Consider the following 25,711-nt stretch of genomic DNA (forward strand, 5'->3'; position numbering starts at 1 on the left):
TCCATTTCATTCAAAGACCTAGTGTGAGCTGCAGAGATAAAATAAACAATGGTATTGACAGAGCAAAAAGATGCCTTTCATTACTACAGACCTTATGGTTCAGCTGCTTCAGGAGGCATGGGAGGAGAGGCAGCAGCACTACAAAGAGGGAAATTTTAGTGTAATTGCAAGCTTTTTCAGGTAAAAGCCTGAAGTCAGTTACAACTCTGGACCTGAAATACAAGGGCAGCAATTTGTCGCCTGCTTTCTTTTGTTGTTAGCAGCTTCTGGAGACTGGCATCTAAATCCAGATTTCTGGCTTTAAAAAAATGGAAATGAGCTTCAGCTTCAGCTTGAGTTTCCACATTTCCTTGTCATTCCTTTAACAAGTGCAAAAGTGTTGTTCACAGCAGAGCTGTAGCAGGCACTGCTAGTCATGTAAGTTTTTCTGAATCAAGGCATCTTTCCCCTACAGCCACGGGTAACTGGCCTGTATACAGTTTGAAAATACCAGAGGTACCATGGTTTGGTAGAGGAGAACATTGACAGCTGTGACCTGCTTTTTGAGTACACCCCAGTTCAGCTGTTGCGGGGGATCCTCTAAAATGGTATTGTGGCATTCCTGATTGGAATAAGTTGACATCCAGCCCAATTGCCTCTTTTCATATGTCTACAGGAACTAAATTTATTGCTCCCCTCTCCAAAGGAGCAGAGTCTTTCCCTTTTCAACAGGTAGCTTCTGGCTTCTGTAGCATGAGGATCGCAAATCCCACTGAGGACACAGGGACCAAATTCAAAGGCAGTCATATTTAAGCTGTAAATAAGGGAGCTTCCATGTGCAACACATGCCCACTATTTTGATGGGATTTTTAGGAAGCATCACAGATGGCTAAGAATGTCACCCAGATGTCACTCGGGTTTGGTCAAGATCAAGCTTGTCCTGTAGACACATAACAAAAAGTCCTGGTCTAAGCTGTATTAGCATTATTGCAGATGACTGAATTAATTCTTTAAAGATTGAAGCTGACAAATCTATTTCTCCTTGATGATTCAGATATATGATTTCTTGCTGGTTTTATTGTCCTTGCTTTCCAGCTCCCTGATCTTGGTGACTGTGGCTGTTTAAGAAGACACAGGTTGTGCCTGTGTATTCAAACGCCAAGAGAAGAAAGTCAGCTTCTCAGGAAAGGATTGTGCAGACCTACCAGGTGGGGACGAGCAGGTATTTGGGAAATGGACCATGTGCAAACAGTAGATCTGGAGGAAGCAACCTGGCAGGGCTGTAACAGAACAGCTAGTCCACACCCTGCCCATTCCACATCCCTGACTCCCACTAGCTCAAGATCAGTCTGGAAAAAGTCTTAATAACCCCTGAGTGCTTCTTTATGGTTTATGTTACTCATCTTCCACATCAAAATAAGGTTAGGCTCAAGGAAGCACTCAGCACAGAATGGGAGCACCCATTCAAGCACTGGAGGTACATTAGCTGCTGTGTTTTCTGTTGCCGTTCCCACTTATATCAGAACATTTTCCCTTGTGGACAAACCCTAAATACTGTGTTCCTCTGGTAGAAGGTGGTTTATTTATATAGTTTGATTTATACACAGGAGGCTGTTTCAAACTCTATGGACTTTAATAAACTGCAAAACAGAGCCCAAACAATAAAGATGAGTAATAAATCCTGCATTAAAACTCAAGCATTTGGGCACAACTTCAGAATGACAAAAGGCTCTTGAAAACACCAAAGGTTAAGAAGTAAAGCAATAGCATCCTTCTTGTCGTTCTCTCAAAAAGCCTGGTAAAACTGACAAAGGTTGATTTAGTGGCACACATTACTGGTTTGCAAATCTTCGGAGGTATACAGCAGCCATAAAACCACTTTAACTGGACCGGTGAACTGGGTTTGCAGCTGCCTTGAGCTGCTGCAACTATCAATGAATCAAAGCCAGAATTTACAATATGCCCTGCAGGGTGGCACACTTGGGCAATTTAGGATGAAGAGAGGGAAGGGGGAGTGAACTGATAAAATCAAGGTTCCTTTTGTGAAGTGTCCTTCAAGCAGAAACTGTCAGTCACATGCTTTCACCTCACATATATCCATTTCAATTGATCCGAATACAAATGAGCATGACTATGTGCTTTAATAAATGTCCCAAGGGATAGGAAATACCTTTTAGAAATGTCATTACATTTCTCAATAACATTTGGCACCTTTATTCACCTTCACATGAAAAAGAAAATAGCTCCCCCCCAGCTCAAGTTTTAGCAATCTCATTGATTCAGACACACTCAGGTTATGGGCCAGATCATGGGCCACTGCACAGACGTGGTCTGTGACACTAGGGACCTCTGAAAGGATTGCTGCTTGCAGAAGGCCAGTCTCTCCTTAGAGAAGCTCGGTGTCTAATTCCTTTAGAAAAGCCCATGCCTGGTACCTGATGCGTTTCTGTACCCAGGGAGGCAGTCATGGTGCCAAGCCTGACAATATTCAAGAAGCACTTGGACAATGCCCTCAGACACATGGTGTGAATTTTGGGCTGTCCTATGCAGGGACAGGAGTTGGAATCAATGATCTTTGCAGGTCCCTTCCAGCTCAGGGCATTCTATGACTCTATGAATGTCCTGCTTTGGTACATGTACACAGTCAAACCAGAAACAGCCATCCCTGTATACTCACATGCTACCTCCGAAGGCATACAACACATACCCTCAGTTTCATCTTGTATAAAAATTGCCCTCATGCAACACAACGATTACATTATTTCCAATATTTTGGACTGAAATAACCACACAAAATAGTATTTATTCCTTTGGGCTACCATGGTGCCCTGTGTGGATGTTTGACACACACCACAGTGAGCCACTTGTGGGGGGACTGTGGACCATGTCGTCTGAGTATCAAGGATGCAAATATGTCTGGGGCTTATATCAGCAGCTGGAGTTTAGCTACTTATGCACTTTCACTTAAGCATGTGCAGAGGAGGCTCTCGGTCTGGCTCTATGTCTCTGCTTGGCATGTAGCACTCACCGTTACGGGAGTCACCGTTTCCCCAGACCTGCAAACACTTAGCTGATTTCTGCACACACCTGAAAATGCTATTTCCCAACTGACTCATTTCCAGTCATGACAAACCTTTCATGTTATAATTTTGTTGCTACCCAAATAGCGCCAGCCACATTGCCAATAGCAAGGTTGTGCAGTTTGCTGATGGGTGGTAGTGCAAAAGCAGAAATTTCCACCTGGGGAGAAGGGATGTTGAAAAGCTCTGGGTGCTTTGGGAATCACCATCTGAGGCTGCATCTGGTTAGCATGAATGTTAAAAACCTTCTGCCTTTCTTAGTGTGGCAGTGTCCCCAAAGTCCTAAGCTAGAATTTCTCCTCACATGTGAAACAAGCATGGACCTCTTCTCTAGCAACAGGTGTGCGTGTTGGTGGGGGCAGGAGTGGGCGAGAAGCTTTCTCTCACGAATCCCCACCTAATATTTACTTTCATATGGATTTTCTCTAGAGCTAAGTGAGTCACAGTGCTGGTGGAGCATCACCTCCTGTCTGCATCCCAGCGGCGCCATCCTCACATGACTGAAGGCAGAGCAGGTCCAGGTATTTTCCTTACCACTATCTATAGACCAAATTTATTTTCTTATTCAAGGGCACACACAGAGCTGGTTTTCCGTATCTTTCCCTTGGAACACTTTATTTGGTCACACATGTTCTATTTAATACAACTGAAAGGAAAACTACTTAACTTCACATAGGGGCTACCAGGTAATACTTGGATTATCCTATAAAGTTTGAAATGGCTTTGTTCTTGGCAGCTCAGAAAATCTCTAAGGAAACATTTAGCCTAGGAGGCATACGCAGTTCTTTTTATGTGAGAAAATTATTGTAAATAATCATTTATATTAATATAATGCTGTAAATCATCTATTTCACTTTAGAAAAGCAAAATCAGAAAAGTCTCAGTGTCTTCCTCATATGTTTGTCGTTTATGTCCTCAGTCCTGAAGCCTATTTCTTACAAGAACAGAGATGCGTGTCTCCAAATTAATTTGTACGACTGTGATAATAAATTAAATAGAAACAGAATTAGAGAAGCCTTACAGGGAGGACAGAGCAAGAAATGAAGGACATTTCCCCCTTGTTGTCCCAACTGATTAGAAACCCTGGGCTCCAGGGTGGGCTGAGTTATGAGAGGAAACTGCTGACGGAGTTATTTACTGCTTTGGTATAATCCTGTTCCCTTACAAAATGTGCATGCAGCCCTGTTGCCTAGAGGCAGCAAGAATCCAACAGCAGGAAGCAGTTTCTTTGCTCTCGGCTTTAAGTGCTATTCCTGCCTATACATACCTCAAATCCCCTTTCTTAGCTGTGCTACAGGACTTGTTTACAGCAGTTCTGTGTCCATCTCTGGCCCTTCTTGTTTCCTTGTTGGATTTTCCAGTCCTTCTGAGCATCTGAGGAAAGCATGACCTTTTGCATAGCAATTTTTATGGAGCGTCTCCACCAATACAGTCTTTGCTTTTCATCTAGTGACATTATCTTTAGTTTGGGCAGAGGCTTTTGCCAAGGTGCTTATTGGCTTCTCACAGCTATCTCAAGTCAAAAGAAGTTTTTATCCCTCTGTGTAATATGATTATCTGGTCACTAAAGGGACTAACAGAGGCATATAGAAGTCTACACTTATCAAATAGCAAGAAGGAAGGAAGGAAAGGAAGGAAAGGAAGGAAGGAAGGAAGGAAGGAAGGAAGGAAGGAAGGAAGGAAGGAAGGAAGGAAGGAAGGAAGGAAGGAAGGAAGGAAGGAAGGAAGGAAGGAAGGAAGGAAGGAAGGAAGGAAGGAAGGAAGGAAGGAAGGAAGGAAGGAAGGAAGGAAGGAAGGAAGGAAGGAAGGAAGGAAGGAAGGAAGGAAGGAAGGAAGGAAGGAAGGAAGGAAGGAAGGAAGGAAGGAAGGAAGGAAGGAAGGAAGGAAGGGAGGAAGGAAGGAAGGAAGGAAGGGAGGGAGGGAGGGAGGGAGGGAGGGAGGAAGGAAGGGAGGGAGGGAGGAAGGAAGGAAGGAAGGAAGGGAGGGAGGGAGGGAGGGAGGGAGGAAGGAAGGAAGGAAGGGAGGAAGGAAGGAAGGAAGGAAGGGAGGGAGGGAGGGAGGGAGGGAAGATATTCATAAATGTCCTGGAGAACTTTATTTTTAAAAGGGTTTAGGGACTGGGAATTTCAGATTATGCCATTCATGTACGCAGCAAGGAGCAATGGTGAACAAACTCCAGTGGTTTCAACTGAACAGTCTGAAATAGAGATTCTTGCTATTGCAACCCCAAACATAAACTAATTTAGTGCCAGTACAGGACTGTCTCCACAGTCTGCCTTCACCTTCTGCCAACTGCAGTGTGAAGAAGGGATGCCTCGAAGGGATAAGAAATTGCTGGAGAAAGCTGTGCTGCCTATTCTGGTCTTTCATAAGCAGGGAGGCAGTCATACTCCCCAAAGCTAGTCTTGGTATCCATTTGAATATTAGATTTTTTTTAGTTATTTCCTGATGTGGTTTTAGTTATTCGCAGTTAATGACCTCCTTGGCTCTTGACTGAAAGTTGCCTCATTTTAACTGAAGCATTGCAGTGCTTTGGTCTTTGTAGAGAAAAAGTATTTCTGCTTGGAGTTAGCACACTGGTGACTTGCAGTATGGGACAGCCACAGGCAAAACCTTCACCTCTAGGGCCAGCAAACAGAAAAAGTATGGTCTTGATCAGTGGGAAGCTCAGAAAATTGAAATACTTTATGCAGAATTTTTTGTTTTAGATGACACATGTACTTGAATTCCAGATGGTTGTTTACTGTAAAATTTAAATCTACTGAGGCACAGAACTTTTCCTAAATAAGTAAGAAATAGCAAACTGCCCAGTAAATAAATTTTTGCACAATATGACTAAAGGAAAAAATAAGGTGTACCACATGCCAGATTCTTCCACAGGCCTCCCATGGATTCGATGAATCTCCCTTTTTACTGTGCTTGTTTAGATCCCACAGCCTGATTCTGAATATTTTAGTGATGCTAAGCATGGAGAAAGATGCCAAAAGACACCAGCCCTAGAGACAGTATGTGTGTCAACTTTTAGATAAAAAGTAGGTCTCTTTACCTTATGTAGATTACTGTGCAAATACAAGTTGTTATAAATGCATCTACAGAGAAGAAGAGGGAGGATGCTTTTGCAGCAGAAGGCCAGACAGAGCTGTTTAGCTCCAGGATGTCCACGAGGTTAAATGCCAATAATAGAGACAGCCTAAAAATCCTTTTCCTTTTTATGGATCCAGAGGAACCCACTCAACCTGATCTCCAGTAAGGAGCATGCCATTGTGCCATGTAGAGCAAACTTGTTCACCTGAGAATGCACCATCCCTGTGCTCCCCAGGTGAAAACTTAGCTCATCCTTAGAGATGGGACAAATAAATGTGTATGGAAGTGTTTCGCAGTGTTTTGGCACCACACTTCCATATCACATCCAGGATGAAATTGCTTCTCCTCTGCCCTGCCCATGGTTCCCAGATGATCCTGAGAGCTCATGGACAGCCAGTGTCAGAGTGGCAATGCTGAAGGAGCACTGGGAGAAGGGCAAACCCCACTCCATACAGGCCACCTCTATGGATGTCATAACTGTCTTCTTTCTCATTAGCCCTCCCTCAGGCCAGCTATTCTCATGGGGAAGTGCCTGAAATTTGGAAGGTCAGGGAGACCTGCCTGCAACCTCAGGTACATTTTAAAATCTGAGAATATGAAATATGACAAGGAGTGGAAAGGCATGAGTACTCTATATCCTTCTTGGCTCAGAGGCATGTGGATACCATAACATGTCACATTAAAAGAAGCAAGGCTGAAAATAAGCACTAATTTCACACGGGCACACACCCAACAACATGTGCGCACATGCCTGCTCAACTAAGATAGCCAGCTTTTTTAAATAATTGAATTACAAGCTAGGTTTTCATGATCTGAAGCCATCACTACTTACATCAGCCTCATTTTGATAACTGTGTGCAGGTCGTTACAAACATCAGTGATGCCCCGATGACCAACAAGACCAGTGCTGTGAAACCTTTAGCCTGTGGTTTGGCATCAGTGCTGCTGTATCTGTTATTTCAAAGGAGATGTCCTGCCATCTCTCGAAGTGCGTAGGGTAGAAAGGGTATAGGGTAGCAGTGGAGATTTCTGCAAGTTTTGTGGCCCTGTAGTTTGTCGTTAACATGTATATTTTCATTTGGGTCTGGTGAAGCCTCCTGGGAGGAGTCCTCTGCTGACACATCATCCTGCTCTCTATCCCAGCACTCCCGGCTGGGATGGTGGCATTGTATTTCAGGTGAGGTTGACGGGGCACATGGCCCTGTGTGCCAGCCCTTCTACAGGGACCCCAGCTTGCTCTGTGCATCTGCCTGCACTTCAGTCCCTGCCTCCCACCAGGGAAGTCCTGCCAGGAGGGAGAGAGGATGGTGTGTCACACTGCACAGTGCCTGGAGGAAATCAAACAGCAGCTGCAAAATTCTAAGGGTGGGGAAGGTTTCTAACATAACAATAAAAAGCTTTTAAGAGCTCCCACCCTGTAATTTAACTGCATTATTATTTACAATACCAGCTTATTTGCAGTCTGGTCTTTGGTGAGATTGAGACTGGTCACCATCTTGGTGAGACTGAGACTATCTGACACTATCAGCGAGTGAAGAGAAGGGAGTAAGGTGGTGTCTGGCTGAGCACGGACAGGAGGCCAAGGAAGCGGCTTGCCTGGGGTATGCTGGCTGAGCAGAGGTAACCAGGCGGCAGCTACCGTCCTGCTGTCAGCTGCGAGTCGGGAGGGAGCTGGCCTTAGTGTTCTCCTCCAGGGGATGTAGGCTGATGGCAGCTGTGTAACCACTTCATCCATGGTGATTAGATGTGATTAGAAGTGACTGACCTTATGATAAAGAGCTGAATATTTAGTTTGAAAAATTGCAAGAGGTGGCACAGGTCTCCATCCCAGCTCTGCGCAGAGGGACAAGGTGCTACTCATTCTTATTTAAAGCTCCTTGACGAACAAACCTGCTACCTCTGTGCCTCAGCAAAATGCAGCAGAGTGGGTCAAACACCCTTTTCCCTTTCTGTGTATTCAATTAATGTTGTTTAAATTGCATTGGTGTTTTTAAGTTCCCTGTAGCAATGGTTTAATTCCTACTTGAAAGAAGTTACAAATTTACTGTTGTCACTGGCTTAGGTAAATATGTTAATTTGAAAAGGAAAAGGGTCTTTAAGTGCGAACAACTCCGGCCACTTGTGATATCCCTCCTGTTTAGCATAGGACCTTTTTGTATTCCCTGTCAGATGACTTCGCAATTTTCACTCATAGGCCCCTAGGAGAATAGGTTTGGGGATAATTGTGCTTTGGGAAAGAAAGAAGCACCATACATTTGTATCAGGATCTTCCCAGATCACATGTTATCAGTCTGCCTTTTTAGCTATGAAGCACCTGAAGGCTCCTCAGGGCTAACTTAATATATCCTATACATTCTATGTTCACAGTAATGCTTTGTGTGTATATATATAATAGCAATAAGACAGAATTTGTGGAAAGATTTTAGATGTTCCACTATCATAAGCTACTAATGTGATGGTTCCTGGAGCAGTCTAAGTGAAAAGGTCCTCTACAGTTTTTACACTTCCAGGCTTTTAATTATTACTTTGTATAATTTGTTGAATGCTGGTAATTTGCTTAACTCTGCCTTACTCTTCCACTGAACTGAACAGAGATTTCTGTCGGTATGTCTCTGATATTTCTCCAGCAGTGCTGCTTGACCTCGTTGTGTAGTTTAACAGGAGACCAAATGTAACTATCAGATAAGTTGTTTAATGTGGGGGGTTTTTAGCAGCAATTTTGCGCTGAGCCTGAAGGGCACAGACAACCAACACTGTAATTCTTCTGGATTTTCTAGACCTCAGGGACCCACTTTAATCCAATCTTTGTCTTGTCTCTCCATGTCTGCTTTTGTGCAGAGGCTGCTGTTTAAGCAAATGGTCAGCTTCCTACCAGATATACAAGGACAACAGCTGGACAGTTATTGAAGTAGATGTCCTGATGCGATGGATGATTTGGAAAGAAAAACAGGATAAGAAGCAGCTTAGAGACCTGTGCTGATCTGAACAGCAAGATTGGGGGTCCTGGGCTTCATGCTCCACTGCCCACCTGATGGATAATGCCCTTCACCCTGACTGAACTGCTCTTTTGTCAGATCAGTCAGTGCCTTGGTCACATTTGGAGGATGGCAGGGTTAAAGAGGAGATGAAAAAGTGATAGATCGTATCTGCCTGTATTTCCCATCTACAGGTTACTGAGTATGTGCTATAGCATAATCCCTAGACTTATCTTTCTGCTAAATGTCACAAACCAGCTTGAAAACTGAAAAAATAAATACATGAACTACTCTTGCAATTAGAAATGGCTACTCTGCATGCTGGAGGGACCTTCTCATGTCCTTCAGTGGTATGCAAGGCAGGGCTTGTTTTACCCTGGGAACATTCAACCTAAAACTTTTGGGCACTTTTACGCTTGTAAGGAGAAAGTTACGCTGCTCACTCAGTGCACCTGAGACCAAAAACCACACGGTATTTCTTGCAGGATACTCACAGTTCAGCTCAGCCTATGATCCTAGCAATAGAGGTCAATTTGACATTTCAAAACTCAGATCAAATACAAACTCATAACGAAGGTTATGTTCTGCCAAAAGGAAGCGAGTCTTCCCAGTGGGAGTGATTTACTTGCAACATAAATGCAGGGCTGAATACTGTGAAATACACAGCTCCAATTTTGATCAGCCAGAAAAGAGAGCCTTTATCGCGATGCCTCAGCCTGCTTTCACAACGTCATAGGAGTTTGACCAGCTCTTTTCCATCAGTGACTCTGGAGGACATCAAAGGAAAAATCAGCTGACAGGTATTTCTAGATTTGTTGTAGGTAATTAGGAATATGGTGTCTCAGCTCTGACAGAACCCCTGATTTTTGTTAGCTGGGCCTCTGCTTGGAAATTATGCCAATAGCATAGGCCAGGAAATGTGTGGGGAAAGTTAATTGCAGCCTGAGTGTGTGATAGTTTGCAGTGTTCCTGCTGATTGGGGTACATGTAAGGATTTCATTTTAAAGCAGAATTCTGTGATACATTTCTCTTTCCTAATATTATGGAATGCAAAATCTGGCTTAAATAAAATATAATTCTCTAAAATACATAAAAGAAGCTGTGAAATTGCTCTGTATAATTTTAAAATGACAGAAAATTTCCTTGTTCTTGACATTTTCTTTTATGCAATACGCTGCTACTTTAACAACACTATTTTTAATTTATAAGGTGATTAAATGCAATTGCAGTGTACAGATGACAGAGTTTATAAATCCCAACATGATTCCTCGTACACTTCTTTTCTGCTCATTTATATTGCATGTGGCTTCTGCTATGCAGAAATGCCAGTTCCTCTGATTAAAGATGCTCAAGTAATTTCTTGGCCAATATAGGATCCCCTTTTGAGCATATACTGTTGTAGGGATCTACCAGAAAAAGATCAGAGCAGACCCGTGAACATGTCTTTTCTGCATTTTGCAGCATCTCACATAGCACTTTCTGCAGAAAAAGGTTATCCTGTGGTGGGACCTAGACTCATCCTTCCCCTTCTGGATGGGGAATCCATTCTGGAATCTTGTATGTATTGCATGCTGTCTAAAAAATATAGCCTTTCAGAGAAGGAGGAATAACTTAAAATAGGCACTGTACTGCTACTGTCTTTTTTTCTTAAAACATTTCATTTACTCTGAAGTATCCTACAAAGAGAGACTGGCTGATTATAGGTCATATTGCCAACAAAGAGCAGTTCCTTCTTCATTCAGAGAAACCTGATAATAGGACCAGACTGCTCCAACTGAACGTAATGCTTTTTTGCGGGTAACTTCAAGGGGAAGAAGAACATGGTCCTTATGGTCTTCAAAGCAAAGACAAGTTTTTTTTCTAAAAAAAAAAGACAGTGAACAAATTCTGTCATCACTACCTTGACTAACCAGGTTCTTTCCACATAGCTTGCCCTTAAAAATAAAACCAAAGCAGAAAGAAAAGCCACACATCAATGTTGTGACCACTCCTCGTTCCTTTTTTCACCTGTAAAGCAATGTTTCTTGCAAAAGAGGAGCTCACAGAATGGGTGTGCACCTTTTTCATAGGCAAAAGCTTTCATCTCATCTTGATAATCAGGTGATGACAATGAAAATGGTAAATATATACATAATAATTATTCTTCATTTGACAATACATATGTACTGGTATAATGTATTTTCCCCCCATCCTGATGTGTCCCACATTGCTCACTGTCTCTGGTTTGGAAAAGCGGCCCTATGGGTTTTTATGTTTCTTTATCTCTGTGTTTCCAAATTTGGAGAATTTAGAAAGCAGTTCAATCATTACCATTCATTTGAACCATTTTTCATGAAAAAAAAGTATAAGGTTGGTAACACCTCCTTGTCACATAATGAAAACAACGCATACGAGGTCAAAATGCAAGCTTGTTTAACCTTCAGTAATGAGAGGGATTTATGTGTGGTAAGTTGTTGGTCTGGTGGATGAAATGTGTTCACTCTTTTGGGAGGAACAAATCAAGCAAAGGATTCTGTTACATGGGAAATATGGGAATAATTTACGTCAATGAGGAAAGTAAATATAATATTTATATCTTTCTCAGAACCATCTTAAGTAACGTCTCATAACCAGAATGTACATGCTAGCCAACTCAGAAATGTCCATCACAGCACTGAACAGAGGAAGTTCCACTTAAATATGAGAAAAAGACTTCTTTCCTGTGAGGGTGCCAGAGCAGTGGAACAGGCTGCCCAGGGAGGCTGTGGAGTCCCTTCCCTGGAGATGTTCAAACCCCACCTGGACATGGTCCTGTGCCCCCTGCTCTGGGTGTGCCTACTCAAGCAGGGGGGTTGGACAAGATGATCTCCAGCGGTCCCTTCCAGCCCCTGCCATTCTGTGGTTCTGTGATTCTGTGAATGTTACCTTCCCTCAGACAGTGCTTGTTTACTCATTAGATGTCACTGCTTGTGGGGTCATTAGTATGTCAGTGAACTTTCTACTGGCATAACTGTTGCTGACTACAGAGCTCATACGTTGTGTCTCTGTAAAATGATACAATGAAGATGCTATTTCTGTGAGGTGGTGGTGAAGCTCTAATACTTAGTTTGCAAAATTTTGTTCTGTGGCCCTTCATAACAGTTAATGTAAATTTCTTTATATGTTGTGTCATGGTTTTTGACATTTTTATGGCATTTTATTTTTATGCTGGCATCTACATCCACAAATGGGAAAGGTCCCAGGGGATTGCCCAAACACGAAAACTATAATTTTTGCCCTTGAGAGCCTCTAGTTAGAAAGAGCAAACAGTACATTCACTCACTGGGAGACGATTTCATAAGTATGATTAAAAAAAAGTGTTAACTAATGAAAAGATTATAAGTAATGCTAAGACTGCAAAGCCAAGTTTTCGAAAGAAGAACTGGAAGACAAGTGAATGACTACATGGTAAAGACAGTAGTGTAGCAGATATTTTGAGTTTAGCTCCAGCACTTCCAAATTTAGGTGCTCAACTTTAAATCTATATCATTGGACTACAGTGCTGTGTGTAATTATTTGCAATTTTATGTGTTTTGGCAGTATATTCTATGTTTTAACAAGTGGTCTTTTCCTATGCCAAGCCATCCCTAAATTAGACTTGAACGAATTGGCAAATGATGTCATCTGGAAGAAATGGAGGACATGGTGCATCTGGAACAGGGATTCCCAACCTGCAGCCCCGTGGCTATTTGTGCCGTTTGAAAACAGTAAAGGGACTTTCAAATTAAGGCTGTCCTTGGCAGGAGGAGGAGTGAGCTGAAGGAGGCCAAAGCTGTCAACAAACCATGATCTGGAGACACTGGTAGTTGTACGTTCCAAATCCCAGCTGCATCCCTGGCCCTTTGTACTCGGTGGGACAGCAAGAAGTCACGCAGAGGAATTGCAGGCTGCCTGAGGAAGAGGTATAAGCCTCTATGTCACCATAAAGCTTCCCACTGCCAAATTATCAGAGGGCTCAGTTGCACTGGGCTTGTTTCATACACCTGGAGGTGACTTTTTGCACCCTGCACTTTTGAGAATATTGCTTCACGTACTACAGTATTTCTGTATTTTTGAAGCCTCAAAAGCAATGGCAAAATTTTAAGAGAGTTGTGGTGGGAGACATTTCACCAGCTTCATCCAGCTCCACTTTGGACTTTTTTTCTGCATGAAAAGTACTAAATAAATCTAAGTCGCTAGTGACTGAGGAGAGCAGAGACTGCCTGAAGGCAGTGAACAGATGTATAGGCTGAGTGAGAAATGATAAGAGAAAACTCAGCTAAGAGGATTTGGGCTTCATCAAACTTCACGTTACTTAGACCATTAACAGAGGAATAGAGAGAAATAGGGACTGAGGAATGATATATAAGGGCTTAACATTTGTGACTGAAATTCTTTTATGTGGCCCTTTCCAGGATTTTTAAAGGGGAGAATTATGCATTGTTGGCCTCTTGCAGAGCACTATGTTTCTTAGGCCCACTTAGGACTCAAAGGTGCTTTACCTGTATTTTTCAGCATAGGCTCTATTTGCAATTCTATAGATTCCAGTTAAATGCTACTCAAAATTCAACTCTATTTTTTTCTAGGAAGGAGAAATGCTTGGGCTTTTTACACCTGTTCTCAGTAATGACCTCTGTGCTTTAAAACAAATAGAATAATTTTCAGGGTTTAATGGGCTTTTGCCTTCAACAGCTACAAATAACTTAATTATCTAGCCTCTCTGGGTACTGGATGATTTAAGAATTAAAGACACGATTAGAATCTGTTACAGTAATTAGAATCCATTTTAAACCAATTGCCTGTGGCATTACATGGTCTAGTGAAAGAAAGGCTGCTGGCTGAATGCTCTTCTTCCAGTAAATGCAGAAACAAATGTTAGTACAATTTTTTGTTTTAATCTAAGAAAGTCAAGATGTCAGAAGTCAAGTAAATCAAATTATCTGTCCTTTTTAATGCTGTTCTTCATATATCAGTGAAGCCAACAGTAAAAATACCACCAATTCACTGGTCTTTGGATCAAATTCACTGAATAAATTTCTAAATTTAGTGAATAAAATGAAAATTACAAATTTAGCGAATGAAAGTGTTAATACTTATGGAAATTAGAAGCCATAATGAAAGAGATATGGATAGATTGGGAAGCACTAGGAGAACTTCTGCATGTCCCACATATCAGCTAGAAGCATTTGCAGGAGTCAGTGAGCAGGTAGATAAGGGTGATCCAGCTGATATAATGTTCCTGGATTTCCAGAATGCTCTTACAACACTGTTTTGTCAAAGACTGTTAAAGAAATTAAACTCTAATGGCAGAAGAAGAAAGGTCCCCTTGTAAAAAAAAAGGGTTGGTTGAAAGACAGAAAGCAAGGGGAAGGATTAAATGGTTTGTTTCCACAGTGAGGGCGGTAGAAGGTGGCGTCCAGCAGCCCTCTGTGTTCATCAGTGCTGTTCAGTCCATCTGTGACCTGTCTGCGTGGACACGGGAACTGAATGTATGTGCTGGCGACACGCAGCTGTTGGCTGCAGAGAATTGCAGAAGGCACTTATAAATCTCAGCTGATGAACACCAAAGTAGCAGAGAAAATTCAGTGCTAAGAAGTAGAGAGTTGTACGTTAGCTGGGGGAACCCTGTCTTGCTATGCAAAACTATTTGTCATTACTCAGGAAAGAGAAGAGGGCCATGAAAATGGTCAGAGGGCTGGAACACCTCTCCTATGAAGAAAGACTAAAAGAGTTGGGGTTTAGCCTGGAGAAGAGAAGGCTCTGGGGAGATCTTATTACATCCTTTCAATGTATAAAGAAAGCTTACAAGAAAGATGAAGAAAGACTTTTTACCAATGCCTGTAGTGACAGGACAAGGGGCAATGGTTGTAAACCAAAAGAGAGTAGATTTAGGTTGAACATAAGGAAGACATTTTTTATGATGAGGGTGGCAACTGGCACAGGTTGCCCAGAAAAGTTGTGGATGCCCCATCCCTGGAGGTGTTCAAGGTAAGGTTGGACAGTGCATTGAGCAGCCTGATCTAATAATAGATGTCCCTGCCCATGGCAGAGAGGTTGGACTAGATGATCTTTAAAGGTTCCTTCCAGCCCTTCCTTCCATTCTGTGATTCCGTGATTTTGGAGCCACTGAACTCAGTGTGCAGGGATGGTCCTAAAGACTAAAAGAAAGGCAGGGCTTATGAAGGTGGGAATTGAGAACAAGGCAGAAAACATTATTACACCACAGGAATTTATGGCGTGTCCATGTCTTGAATATTGTGGTCTGACCACCGTGTAGAAGCACTAGAAAAAATTCAGAGATGGGTACAAAGATGACCTGAGATCTGCCACACAGAGACTAAATAGATTGGGACTCAGCCTGGTAAAGCAATCATTGAAGGGGACTATGGGAGAGGATGGATTGAGGATTTTTACAGTGAGGGAGCTACTGAGGGTCTCTGATCAGCAGGTTCCCCCTCTTCCACTGGTAAAATGAGCCTCTACAAGAGGAACATGGTGTCTTTCATTTCTTGCTCCTGCTTTTTACCCTCTGTTTCATACATCATGAAAATTCACAGGGCACCAGCTCAGCTGCAAACTGCAGGAGCAAAGGGAAGCCAAAGGATATCTAACTGAGGCTGAAGGGCAAAACCTTGAGAAACTCTCACCTCTCCAAATCTGTCAGTGAGAGCAGCCACACCGTGCACTGCAGAGAGCACACTGCGCCCAACACCAGCTCTGCCTGTGGCAGCTATAGCTATGTGAAAATGCAAAGAGTTAAATAATTTATAACCCTGCTACGCTAAGTAGCCGTGAGAGCGTGGGGACTGGTAAATGACACATAGAGCACCTTTCTGTTCAGAAGCCATTTCCTATTAGTAAATGATATAGAAAGCACCTCGTTCCTCAGAAACCATTTCCTATCTATTCTGAGTTGGATCCTGGCAGATCAGGAGGACAGGGTCAATGACCAACTGACAGCAAGTTGCGTGGGTGATCTGGGATCTATCAAGGTTTCTTATAATACCAGCATTTTTCTTTATTCTATTGGTATAGCAATATGCCATGGTGCAATCTCAGTCCAGCCTGGCAGTGACTAGCTCAGCACCTTCTTTACAGCTTGCTGTGTGTTTGCTTCCCTGTCTGTCCTCTGGAGCACATCACATTTGCCGGAGCTCATTCACAACGCAGTTGCCAGGCCAGGAACCAACCTGGTTTACTTCAGCTTGTCTCCCAATGCCCCTTGCTTCCACAGGACTAGCAAACCAGCTCAGCATCAGTTCATTTCTGCACACCTTGGTGTGCTTGCCTGCATTCATTTATATCTATTTAACATACTCACTGTTGTGGTGACAAGTGCTGTGTGAATGAGATCAAGTTTACCCTATTAGCCTACCTATTTGCCTAATATCCACCATTCCCTTACATGTGACTGTATCCAACTGCAGGAAAGCAGGTCTCTCTTCTCTTCACTCATGCCACACTTGTGTGCTTTCCAATAAAATAAGGGTTTGCATTTTTCAGTTCTATAAATAGGGACCGTGTTGTTGTAACTTGCAAAATAACAAATAACATCTGTGTCTCATCTGATCACAGTTAAAACAAAATTCTCTAGAGAGCACAAAAGGTGTTTTTACAATGTGTACGTTGTTATCAGTTATTAGTGCAAAGAATAGTCCTAACTTTTGAAATTAAATGTCAAGATATCAAAGAACTAACCCCGCCTGCTAGAGGACATAAACCATGTTCTAACTATTAGGTCATAAATAATACTTCTTTCTGGATTCATTTCAATAGTGAGACACTGTCTGAGGAAAGATGCGGAGCAGCATGGACCACTTGTTTGCCCTCGGAATGGTCATTCTGATCGTTCTTTGAATTTTTTAGTGATCGAAAAGCAGAGCACAGCAATTTCACACCTAGGGATAGGTACCACACATAAGTGCAGAAAAACACGGTAAGTACAAATTTAAGGAATGCTTGACTTTTTTATGTTATATGGAGAATGCACCGAAAGTTCCGTCACTTAGCAAGGTCCAAGACTGGAAAAAAATGGGCCGATTAAGTAATACGTTTTCTACTGAATTGATAAAAAAAGTGACTGTAGAGATATATGATGTGATTCATCTCATCTAAATGAAGACATCTGCGTCTGAATTGCTCTAGGCTTCCTTTATAGTTGAAAGCTAAGTATTTTAGGGTAGAGTTCACCTGGCCTGTGCTAGATGTCTACAGCTGATGAGTTGAACACACCCCAGAGACACGCGTGATGCTGTTGAACCTCGACGGGTCTTGGAGGATACAGATCTGTCCTCCTGTTGAGAGAGGGCTCCCACTGTTTCTTCCTGTGCTGCAGAAGATACAGCTAACTCAAGCCATAAATGTCCTAGGCTGCTTTTACTCAGATTCTGGGCCAAAATCAAGTGGGAGGCCAGGAGGTGATTCAGAGCTGTAGGCAGGCAGTAGCGTTAAGCATCATCTCCTTTCCTTCCCCTTGGAAGAATGGTAGTGCATTACAGTTACCACTTGCAATGATTTACATTAGCCAGGGAAGCGGCTAATTATCTTTGATTGCTGGCAACACTCATCTCTTCCAGGGCAAGGGAGTGAATTTTTCCTCCTTCCTAATAAGAGAGCTGCCAATGCTCGAGTGGGGGAGAAGAGTGGGTCTACAAAACCGGATGAGCTGAAGGGGAGCCATGCCTTTAACACATTTGAGAGCCATTGCCCCAGGTGTATGAGGAAATCCCTGATGGCATCAGGCGCCAAGCTCTATCTACCTCCCTTGCCATGAAACTGCTCCGCACTGAGGGTGCTGCCACCACGGGAATGCAAGAGTAACACTTCCACTCCTAGTTATGAGCCTCTGGGTTTTGCCAGTGCAAATAGATTAATCTAGGGAGTCATTCAGGGCACCTCTTTTAGGCTGCAACTCTGAACTGTCCTGTGGGGAAACTTCTTTCATTTATGGTGTACACCGAGTGTATAATGCCTTCTAAACGGATGTGTAAATACCCTACCCTATGCACCAAGAAAGGCAGAAAATATCTGCCCATAAGAATCATCTCTAAGAAAATTACCCAAATAAGATGCTGTGAAAAATTGGTTTACATAAAACAGGGAAGTCTTTTTTTCAGTTGAGATAATTTTTTCTTTTCAGATGTTAAGGTAATGAAGGATAATCAATATGGGAAATAGACACATCTTTAAAACAAACTTGAACCCAGCAGTCCTATCAGTGATGTATATTCTTTCAGTGACAGTGCTGCTCAGTTCTCCTCCATTTCCCATTGTCGTCATTGATTTCCATTGCGTAATTACTACATTAGAGCACTTCTTAGACTGTGGCAAGCAAAATATTGCAGGCAGAGAATGCAGTTTTAGACCACAATATATATGTCAAATTCTCTCAAAGACTAGAAATCTGCAATTACAGGCTGAAATATTGCCTCACTTACCAACTGATATGGTCCAAACAGCAATTATTTTTGCAAAAGCCTTAGTTCTTGAGTTAAACCGGCTGTGATGGATGGGGTTTCGAATGGCAATATAGCGATCCAGTGAGATGGCACAGAGGTGCATGATGGAGGCAGTGGAGAAAAGCACGTCCAAGTAGATCCAAATGGCACAGAGCTTTGTAGGTAGAGGCCATGTGTATCCTGCACAAGAAAAAGTTGACATCAGCTAAGAATGTGACATACTCACATCTTTTATTGTGACACATATATCTTAGTGCATATATCCTTCTAGTAGAATCTGGTAGTAAGTGATGCCTTCAATAGAAGCTGCCTAACACTGTTTAAAGAAACCTTTTTTATTTGCTTGCAACGTTCTAACTCCGTAGCTTTTGGGATTAACTCTGCTTCTTTCTCAGGCTACAAGCAGTGTATGTATTTTTCTTTTTAACTCTATTTGCATAATGCTAATGCTTGATGTTACAATTAACCATTTCTGGCAGCAAATCTGTGGAAAGAGAGCAATTTTGTCATTGTAAACCTGCAAGTTCTCAGTTTTGTTTTAGGACATTTTATCCACATAATTACTGCATTATTAACAACTGCTGATATGCAAAGCCACCTAAATTCTGAAACTGAAACTTTAGATTTAGTGGCAGCTGAAGAAATGAATGTATTCTGTTGCATACCAATGACATTTATCTCACCTGTGGTACCTACCACATACTTAAATAAGGATATTCCCTGTATCAACAAATAGGCCCCTCCAGAGAGAGCCATTGAAAGCAAATGCGTTAGTGTTTACCAATATCCAACCTACATCTTCTTTTCTGCAAATTAAGCCTTCCCTTTTCACTTGTTCTTTCTACTAGCCATGAAAAATAATTGATTGCTGTCCTTTCTGGAAGATATTGGAAGATGGCTATCATGTCTTGCCTGTTTTTTTCTTTTGCTCTTCCAGACTAAGCAAAGCCAATTCCTTTATCTTTTGCTTACATATGATGCTTTTAAAACTTTTCTGCTTCTTGTTTCTTTGCCCTGGAATCTATTTAATTTATCCGCACCTTGCTTATCATTCAGTGACCAAAACAGGACTTGGTTCTCTTGCAAATGCCTCCTGACTGCTAAGTGAAATACAAGATTGATTCACGGGTCTTGCAGGGAATGTCCTTATATTTACACAGCCTGGAATGATGAGTGCCTTTGTATAAAAATATCATACTAGTGACACATGCTTAGCTTATGATCCATTTTGACAGCCAGATCTTGTTCAGCATTCCTGAAGCCTGGACAAATTTCCCCAGCAGTGGTTGGTTTGCTATCTTTTTCCTAAGTAGGTATCTTTGCATTTTTCCTCACTGAATGTTATTGTTCATTTCAGACTTCTCTTCAGGGGTCCAGATGATTGTTGATGACTCTGATCCTGTCCCTCTGAGCACTTGTAACCTCTCGCAGCTTGGTGCTTTTGGAAAGCTGTGTAAGCTCACACTCTTCACACTGTCCAAGTTGTTAGGAGCAGTACTGAGTAGACCCAGGCTAAGCAGAGCCCTGCAGGACCCCCATTCAAATGTCCTTCTAGTCCTGCAGGGAACCACTAATAACTCTCCTTGGAGCAAGTTTTGCAGTTAGCCATGTCCTTATCGTGTAGTGATTTAATTTAGAGCATAATTACCCAAGCTGCCCATGACAGTGAGGCATGGGGCAATGCCATAGCTGGTATTGTGAGAACACGCTAGTGTTTCGGGGGGTGCCTGTCTCCTTTATGTATACAGTACAAGATTTGTAACAGGAGGAACAGAAGGAGAGGGGAAGGAGGTAGGTCCATGCCTAATTAAATTTAGTCTCAGTAAGCACTGAGAAGACCTATTTGTTGGAGCGCTTGGGCTGCTGTAATATGAGCTGACCCTGACAAGCCATACAGCTTTTATGGATATGTTTTATCTTGTTTTCTGGCTTCCAATGAGGAATCTGGTCTCCAGAGTATGTTACATGAGAGCTGGCTTTCAGGGGCATGTCCTCCCAGCAGCATCTTTCTGTCAGGCCAGGCCAGGTTACACAGGGAAAAGTGATAAAGTATTTTTACACTTGACAACATGCATCTGTTCTCTTGCTTCAGTGGTCTTTGGGAACACATTTGTCATATCCTTCTAGATCTCTTGTCCTTCCTCCAAACCTGGATGGGGCAGGGATAAAACAGCATCCATCAGATATACTACCTTGGAGACTACAGGGACAAGAAGGGGAAGGGAAGGTACATGAAAGAAGCCAACTATGGATGCAATAAGAGTTAGGAAAGGTGTAGATAACATCCTCCAGGCAGGCCTTGGGACATTTTATGTGGCACACGGCACAGGGCACCTTTGCCTTGTGCTGTGCTCTGGCCACTGTCCAATTCACCCCTCAACATATCCAAGGGGAAACAAAACAAAGCAAAACATGGCTACAATTTAAAGACTGGGTAGGCAAGGAAAGTTTTACAAGGTCCAGGATTTCATGTGGTCCCTGAGAGCTCATGATGTCCAGGAGCTCATATGAAGGAGTCCGGTCCAATGGACAGGCAAGTGATGCTTGTGCATCTATACATTTTCAGGTTGAGAGGCTGAGAGGGAGGGCACGTAGCCCCTAGGGTAAGATTTTCTTCCTGATGTTGCCAGATAGTAGCATCCAGGAGAGAAGAAACATTTTCTCACAGGCCTTTCAGGTGAGGAGGCAAACAAGCCAGGCTGGCCAGGCTGGCTGGGCTGCTGTTTCTTTGTAACAGGAGGTACAGAAAACTGTTTTGAGTGAAAGGCTAAGGAAGTGCTGTAAGGAAAGAAGAGAGGAGAGTCTGTAGGCACGGGCAGGTGCTGAGGAGGACCTGTGCACCATCCTGCCTTGTCAGAAGCGCATCGGCCGAGGCTATGTCTGGGGTCAGCACTGGGTTTGGCAGGATCCCTGGTCCTTCCACTGCAGCAGGGAGTTATGCATCATCTGCCAATAATCCCGACATCTGCTCCATGCTGTTACTGTCGCCCCACGGCATGAGACGAACCTTTGAGGCAGCAGCAACAGGCATCCAGCAACCTATGTGTTTTTGGGTGAGAACCAGCGCTGTTGTTCAGCTCTGTGAGTTTTATGCTCTGTGGGCGCGTCCACCTTGGCAGGACTTGCTGGGTGTCTTTTTTTCCAGCGGAGGCTGGTGCTGCTGGGTGGAAGGAGAAGCCTGCCTGGCCCAAAGGGTGCAGGCTGGGCAGCCACATGGCTGGTGTGGCTGGGCACCCGAGTGGGAATTGCCCATAGTAGCCATAAAGCAGAAATCATCTCTTTTGAGCAAAACAGTCACAAACCCCCTTCAGGGGCCTGCGGGGCGGGTGGTGGAACACTCTTGTTCCACAGCCTCAGAGGTGCCCCTACAGGGCGAGGAGGGTGTAAAGGCCCCCAGTTTGGGCTCAGGACTGTCAACACAGGTGATATGGCTGATGCCAGCTGCATCCTGGTCTTTCTCTGGGCAACTGAGGCAAAGAAAATGCTCCTGTGTAAGGGGAGGTTTCCCTCTGCGCCATCACTGGCTGCCCTGGAGGTTGACAGTGCACCGTGCTGAGATGGCTCTTCTGGTACCTGCATGCACCACCAGATGATTTTTCACACCAAGTTACCTTGCAGAAGCCTCCCCTTCTTGACCTTGCAAGGGAGAAAGCAGGGGGAGATGAGGCAAAGCCAGCAACTCCCTCTCCCCTGTGGCTTTAGGTGCCCTGCTGCTCCTCCACGACAGCAATCACAAAAGAGGGCAGCGCTGCCTTTCCCCTGAGGCAAGGGTTTCAACTTCGCTGTGTGCAGGAAATCCAGCATCACAACCCCCAAATAATTTTTGAGCTGTGGATTTCGGGCACCTCTTTCCTTGGCAGCGGAGCCTGGCCAGCAGGAGTCCCTGTTGCACGTCTCAGGGAATCACACAGGATTTAAAAGGGTTTTACTAATATGCATCGGACAATTTCTGCTCCCGTGGCTCCCACCAGAGGTAATTGCACCACTAATACAATAAATCACAATGTTACACTATCACTGATGCCAAATACAGTTTACAAATGCTACTGAGGGCAATCTGTGTAGAAATATTGAAACTGGGAAATAAAGTTCCAGTTTTCTGGATTAAACCTCTCAACTCACAGGCTCACGCTTGGACCTTTAGTCCCAAAAGACTGAAACAGTAGAAATCTCTGCAAACAACCTCACTTTCCTTCTGACATATCTGGCTTTTCCTTGAACTGTAGCACTTCAGTTGTGGTACCGGCAAACTCATTTCTCAAAGTTTAGTGATTATAACAGCCTCACAATATTGGTACTGAACACACAGGCTGCTGCTATTTTCTACGTGAGCTGTGCTGCAAGTGGTTTTGGTGAAAATGAGAAGAAAGATCTGCTATTGATCACCTACAAGGGTATGAACTGTGAGTCATTATTCACTTAATTCTTAAATAACTTATCTTAAGAAATCATAGCTTTGCATTTGTAAATGTTACTAAAAATTATGTAGAATTAATTCCCATACATTTTTTAACTCCTACAATATTTATTCCAGCATTTGCTGGTAAGTAGATGTCTAAGCAGGGTAATGATGTTAAGAGATTATTTATGTTTGCATTATTTCATTATAAAATGTAAAGGGGTTGTCTACTTTGAATCTAAAGGTAGTAATTACTGCTTCTGTGCATAGCTGCAGAGCAAAGTAACTGGCAGGACCCTACATTCTCATTAGGAATATTGAAATTTATGAGCCAGGGATAAAAAACCTGAAAGAATAAAGAGAACAAAGCATCTTCATATACACTTTGAGACAATTCCTCCAGCAACTGAGTAATAAGTTAATGTCCTGGAGTGTGCTTAAAATGCCTGTAATTAGAAATATGAGGTAGGAAAAGGATTCAAGTACTTCACCTATTCTCACATCCATTAACCAATTACATATATTTCAACTTGTAGTGAGTGATTACAATTTTTTGTCGTAAGAGAATGAAATAACAACAACAACAACATGTGCATGCAATGTTTAAAGCTCCTCAATACATGCAGTAGGTTACATAGCTAATACTCACCGTACAGTATGGTTAACATTGACACAGGCATGACAAGGAAACCCAGCAGCATATCAGCTATTGCAAGTGACATTAGAAAATAGTTAGTGGCATTCTGGAGTTTCTTCTCCAGTGATACAGCCATGATGACAAGAATATTTCCAGCAATGGTTAAAACAATCACTATCACTGTCAGCAAAGCTGGCCAGTTTTTCTGTGAAAGGTGAGGCAGGGAAGAGTAGCACGGTGGACTCATGTTACTTTCACAGGAAAGATTGGTTAGGTTTTCAGAGTCCACAGTCAAGTTAAAGAGATGTGATATATTAATGTCTCCAGCTCCGTAAACATTTCTGTAGAGTCTTCTCTCATGATTTGTTTGTATTAAGGAGTTTGCAGTTGGGTTCACCGAGCTCTCCTCATCACAAAGAATATCCATTGCTAAGTCCAAAACCAGTGAGATAAGTAGTGAAAAATAGGGAGTTATCACCCTTTGTCACCATCAGGCTTTATATTCCTCAGCTGTCCATGCCAGAAGTTGAGGGAGCACAATCCTTTATCGACTGTATTTTTGCCACCAGCGTGATGTAGAATATCATACCAGAATTACTCCGAATGCTGGAACATTTTGTTTTCAGTTCCATAGGAAGTCCAGTGTAGGCATACATTGAAAATCCAGCTGAAAAGCAAAACCAAACTGTAGGATAGAGAATGTGGAGTTGAGGCTTCAGAGAGCAAAAACGCTTGAGAAATAAAAGAGGAAAAAACTTTTGCAACCACTAGGACTCCCCACTAGAGCTATATCTTATTGCTATTGGTAACTATAATCACACAATTCTAAACACAGCAGTATTAAAATAGCTTGCCATACAAAACAGCAGAGCTCTCACTTCCCTATTAAGAAAGTTGATTAAAAAGTCCATCCAGCATCTTTCTCTTGAAATAATTAGATATGCTCTTATTTATAGTTCATCTTCCATAATATGGCTGATAGTCTCTGACTTCTCTTGTATTTCAGTATTATTTTCAGCCTCATATCAGAGATTACACATTCTGCTCCATGCTGATTTTTATAGCTAATTGTACCTTCTGGCCCAGCCTGGCTTCAGAATGGAAATTAAACAACTAGATACTGTGATAAAAAAATACAATTTAAGGAAGACTTACATTGTACCTCAGAGCCCACGCTTAAACAGCAATTAGGTGCACTTTGTACCCTGATTTACAATATTCTTCACTGTGTTTAGCCAGTTTCATGTCCTTTTTCTTCAGCCTCCTCCAAAATGGTGGTATTCGGAATAGTTTTTTGACTTCTAAACTGCACACTTGAGTGAAGACTGTTCCTGTGCTGCGAGGCTTGCTCTCTTCTTCTGAGAGATAGGCTGCTTGCTGACTCTTTCCTTGTGCATTTCCCCGCCCCAGGGCAAGCTATATTTAAAATAATAATAATATCAGAGCCCTTCTTGAAGTGACACAAAAGGAAGAGCACACACACACACACGAAAAAGCAGCCTGCACGGAGGAATTACTGATTTCAACAGGAATGGAATTTCTTGCTTGCTGCCTTGTTCGGTTTGTCAGACCTCCCACTATCTGGATGTCATAAACTGCAAGGTAGCAACAGCAGAGGAAGGCAGGGGAGGGCAGACCAGAGAGGGTCTTTCTGGTAAACTAGCAGTTTTTGCAGTGTGTATTTTGGAGGTCCTCTGCTTGGGTGCTTTTTCAATGCACGCTTTCCATTTGCAGAGGGTGGCTTACAAACACAGCTGCATGCAATTCCAGTGTTTTACAGGATACAGGCTTAGAAGAGACAAAATCTAAGGCTTCTGATGGTAGATACTAGTGAAAAATGTAAGTGTGAAGCTTTTTCCATATAGAGGGGAAATTATGACACCCTTAGAAGGAAGGAGTAATATTCGGTCCCTTTCAGTTTTAACTCTGGGTCTGTGCTGACATATTAATCAAATTTGCAATAGATATTTATAAAAAATTGAAGTCACTCTGATGTCACGCTCCTTTGTCAGGAGGTGGGTGTAACAATTAACCCCAGCAGCCTGTCCCAAGGAAGTGTCCCCAGTAAAGCAGTTCAGTAAGGCAAAATGGTATGCAGCAGA

General features: G+C 42.7%; 1 protein-coding gene and 1 long non-coding RNA gene across 2 annotated transcripts in view; one reads left to right on the forward strand and one right to left on the reverse strand.

The window, feature by feature from the left end:
- Nucleotides 1–25,216, reverse strand: part of HTR2A (5-hydroxytryptamine receptor 2A) — a 32,835-nt gene extending 7,619 nt beyond the window's left edge. Inside the window, exons 1-3 of the mRNA XM_064440860.1 lie at nucleotides 24,765–25,216; nucleotides 23,622–24,276; nucleotides 18,553–18,753 (exon numbers count right to left, since the gene is read on the reverse strand). Of these exons, the coding sequence (XP_064296930.1) occupies nucleotides 18,553–18,753; nucleotides 23,622–24,036 (616 nt within the window). The 5' untranslated portion in view covers nucleotides 24,037–24,276; nucleotides 24,765–25,216. The remainder of the gene's footprint in view (nucleotides 1–18,552; nucleotides 18,754–23,621; nucleotides 24,277–24,764) is intronic.
- Nucleotides 1,081–10,184, forward strand: LOC135318232 (uncharacterized). The gene is made up of 3 exons (XR_010376562.1): nucleotides 1,081–1,187; nucleotides 3,489–3,580; nucleotides 8,982–10,184. It is a non-coding gene; the product is annotated as an uncharacterized LOC135318232 (long non-coding RNA).
- Nucleotides 25,217–25,711: the final 495 nt, after the last annotated feature.

This window comes from Phalacrocorax carbo, chromosome 1, assembly GCF_963921805.1.
Source record: "Phalacrocorax carbo chromosome 1, bPhaCar2.1, whole genome shotgun sequence".
Classification (NCBI taxonomy): Eukaryota; Metazoa; Chordata; class Aves; order Suliformes; family Phalacrocoracidae; genus Phalacrocorax; species Phalacrocorax carbo.